The 3908-nt window shown below is 43.4% G+C and overlaps 1 protein-coding gene across 1 annotated transcript; it reads left to right on the top strand.

Moving 5' to 3' along the window:
• Window positions 1–291: 291 nt before the first annotated feature.
• On the top strand, window positions 292–3017 carry LOC135470683 (zinc finger protein 862-like). The gene has a single exon (XM_064749718.1). It carries the CDS (start codon window positions 840–842, stop codon window positions 3015–3017), a length of 2178 nt encoding a protein of 725 aa, XP_064605788.1. The 5' UTR covers window positions 292–839.
• Window positions 3018–3908: the final 891 nt, after the last annotated feature.

Genomic DNA, 3908 nt, shown 5'->3' with positions numbered 1-3908 from the left:
CTCAGATTTTACAATGAGTATAACACGCTCGTTGGCAGGTATGGACAGAGCATTTAGAATGAGCGATCTGCATTGCCATCCACCACATAGACGGCGCTGTTATCCTTGTGTACATATCTATCACGTACATGGTATTTAACAACATAGATGGCGCTGGTTGCCCAGTGTAACCCTCTATCTTGTATGTCCTGTGTAACATCATAGATGGCGCCTCTTGTAGCATGAGATCTTTACATATTAACGGGAAAGACGTAATCGTCCGTTACTTTTGAATCACAATCTGATCGGTTAAGGCCTGTAACGCTCGTCATTTTCAAACTGTATCTAATACCGCTTAACCTGGGCTAGGGGCCGTAAAGGCAGCCATGCTCATTACATCAGCATGATGCCTTTATGAACAGTTGCAATTAAAGCGCAACTGAGATACTTGTTTAATTGTTATCTGACATGGAACTCACAGGGAGTAAAATAAGCGGCGAACGGTCGTTCGGGTTACGTGTAGGTCGCCATACTTCAAGCTGACGTGAACGGTCTTCCGTTCGCCGGCGGCCGTGCAGGGGGAAAAAATAATAAAAGTTATGTGTACTTGTAACGTTGTCACTGACTAGGATGGCTTCATTTTAGCAATTTATCTTATTCACAAACCAGTTTTGTAAGGTGTCATTTCTTACTAGTTGAAAACTTTATCGTCAGCAACGGACAGGTGTCAGTGCATGGGATTTCCCTGTCCGTGACCCTTTTCGCCTCCACACAGAAGAGCTACGCTGAGCTCTGCATGTGCAGAATCTACATGTACCGGTACGTGTGATGTTTGGCGGTCAGTGGCCTAACGGCTAACAATGTCGAAACGAAAATGTACCGGCACTTCCAACAGTGAATCAGTCTCCTTGAAAACCTTTCTATCTTGGGACTGTAACCAAGATTTCGACTACGAGACCGACGATACAAACAAACTGACGAAACTCCAGTGCAAAGTCTGTTCCCAGCATCTCGCCCGAATCAGAGGCCAAGCAAAACTGCGTGGAATTACAGGCCAGTCTCTGCAGTCTTTAATAAACTATGTGGACGGAGTTACATATATTCACAAAAGCAATGTGACAAGGCACGTGAGGTCTGGCTCACTACACGACTGGGCCAAAAAAACTTTTGACAACCAACAAACGCGAGCGGAAAACGCTTCTACGACAACAACAACAACAACCACTTCTGCTTCCCCTTGTACCAGTTCAGCCCAGCATACGCCTCCAGCGTCAGTACTGCAGTCTATGCTTTTAAAAGGGTCACGCGAACAATACAAGCATCATTTTTTCACAGTATTGGCAATTGTTTTGAAAGAAAGACCCATGTCTGACCTCAAAGATTTAATTGAACTACAGAAGAAAAATGGCGTCACATTTGTGAGTGGAAAGTGCAATAAAGTGGCATGCAGAGAGATGGTTTCTTATTTGGCACAGGCTCTGCGTGATGATGTGCAGAACATTTTGCAAAACTGCAGCTTTTTTGCATGTGAGCAAGACGGATCAGAGGCTAGGAAAACACGTGAAGAGAAGGAGCTCATCTATGTAAAAGTTGTGATCAGAGGTGAACCACTGGAGCTTCTGCTTAAGTGTCAAAAAATGACTGACTTTGGAGGAGTATCCGCTGCAAATCTAAAGCGGGCAATTGATGATGCCTTTCAAAGTTACAATGTGAGTGGTGACAAGTATCAAAAAGGACTGGTATCTGCATGCGCAGATGGCGCAGCTGTGAACTTAGGTCGCCTGAACGGGGCTATGACGGTTTTAAAAGCGGAGAGGCCCTGGATGTTAATTATCCATTGTTCAGCACACCCTTTAGAACTAGCAGTCCAGGATGCTTTTAAGCAGACACCAGATTTCCAAAGAATAGACGACATGATGCTGAATCTCCACTTGTTTTTTCGAGACGGTGAAAAACGCTGGCGTATTCTGATTCTTGTGACCGAAAAACTTGGCGTCTTAATCCAACGATTTCCCAAAGATGCTGGGACGCGCTTCCAAGTACACAAGTACCGAGCACTAAAGGTGCTCATTGTGAACTTTTTACCGCTGTGTCTCTTTGCTGAAAACATGATTCAGTCAACCAATAAAGAATGTGACCCTCCACAGAAGGCTAAACTCAGAGGATACCTGAACCAGTGGCTCAGCTACCAGTATTTGGCAAGCTTGCACATGTATCGGCTTGTACTCCATGAAACAGCACACCTGTCGTACATCTGTCAGGAGTCTCAGAAATTAGTGACTGAGGTCATTGTTGTAATGAAGTCAGCTGAAGACAATCTAGCTGCAGTGGCTGAAAACAACGAGGAGCTTCCCTTCCCGGCGGAAATTAATGACGACAGTGTAACTATCACAGCTTCAGCCACCAACTTGCCTGCCAATCAAAACTTCAAAGAAAAAAACCAACTTACAGAAAAACAGAAGACAAAGGCGCAGAGGTGCACCAGTGTGACACGAGAATGTTTCACTGTGAAAAAAGTAGCCCAGGGAAGAGAAGCTGTCAAACGTATAAAACAGGAACTGATACCAGGGATTGTCAGCCACATCACTAACAGAATGAAGTCATTTGATGAAGAAATATTTTCTGCATTCAAAATTGCTGACCATTCACTGTGGGATTATTCCAACGCCGACTATGGTGTTGCTGAAATAAAGGCGATTTCCAGTCACTTTGAAGATAGCCTGAAATCTCATGGATTTTCCATTGATTTGGCCCTTTTTGAGTGGAGAGCATTGAAGAAAGTGGTTAGAGACAAATACCAACACTTCACCAACAAAGTGGCCATGTGGAAGCAGTTGTTTATTCACTACCAAGTGCAGTTTCCCCACATACTGCTTATCATTGAGCTGGTGCTAGTGACCCCATACTCCAGTGCCTCTGTAGAGCGTGGATTCAGTCTGATGAGCAGGCTTCTGTCAAACACCAGGCTAATTCTGTCCAATAAAACATTGGACGATCTGATGGCCTTACGGATTAATTCCCTTGTTCTCCTTTCCTGACTCCAAATATGAGCAAAAACTGGTGGAGAAAGCCATAGACATGTACTTGGCTGACAAGAACAGAAGAACTGCCCGCACGAATTCAAATTACTCTGCATCTCCAGTTCTGGATAAGGCCTCATCAGGTGACACTTTCCTGCCGGTGCCCGTTGCCTCAATCCTGAGTACAGCCAATGAACTTACATCTGAGGAGGACTTCATTACACATCAGCGTGACGGCATCGAATCAGACAGTGACACTGACTGACCAAATCACATGTAGTTCTTCAGATACAGACTTGGAGCTGGATTCTGCAATTTCAGCTGTGTAGATAAAACTTTTCAGTTACAGGGCATTTCTTTCAGGCTCAGATAGTTAAAAGTGTTACTCAGTCTGAGGTCTGTATGTGACTGTCAAGTTTGACTTCAGTTAAGTTTCAGGTGCAGTTCTGAGGAAACTGGACCACATGTCGATCTGTCAAAGCGATGACAATCATGGGACAACCACTTATTCATTGACTTTCAGTTTCTTTTTTTGTTGTATCAACAATAACTGATCATTCATTTCATTTCAGTTCTCTTTGTTGTTGCATGGCAACATTAGTTGTCATGTGATGTGTTGTGACTTGTCTTAAATTTCCTGGTTTGATTCCACTGATTTTATCATGGCTGATGTCTTAAATTCAGTAATAACTAGGACTGAAATGTTTTATTTGCAAGTGGTCTCAGAGGCTCATAATCAGTCTCTCAGCCGTTTGAACAGGACAAGTTCAAACAAATATCATCTGTTTAATGCATCTTCGTCATCACACACAGGACTATACCAAAAGTCCACAGTTCAAAAGAAATTGCATCGTCATTGTGATTGACATATGTGACAATGAAAAATAATCATCTCTGTTGTACAATCAG

This window comes from Liolophura sinensis, chromosome 7, assembly GCF_032854445.1.
Source record: "Liolophura sinensis isolate JHLJ2023 chromosome 7, CUHK_Ljap_v2, whole genome shotgun sequence".
NCBI lineage: Eukaryota > Metazoa > Mollusca > Polyplacophora > Chitonida > Chitonidae > Liolophura > Liolophura sinensis.
Note: the sequence above shows the minus strand (reverse complement) of the source record. Positions and strands in the feature narration are given on the sequence as shown.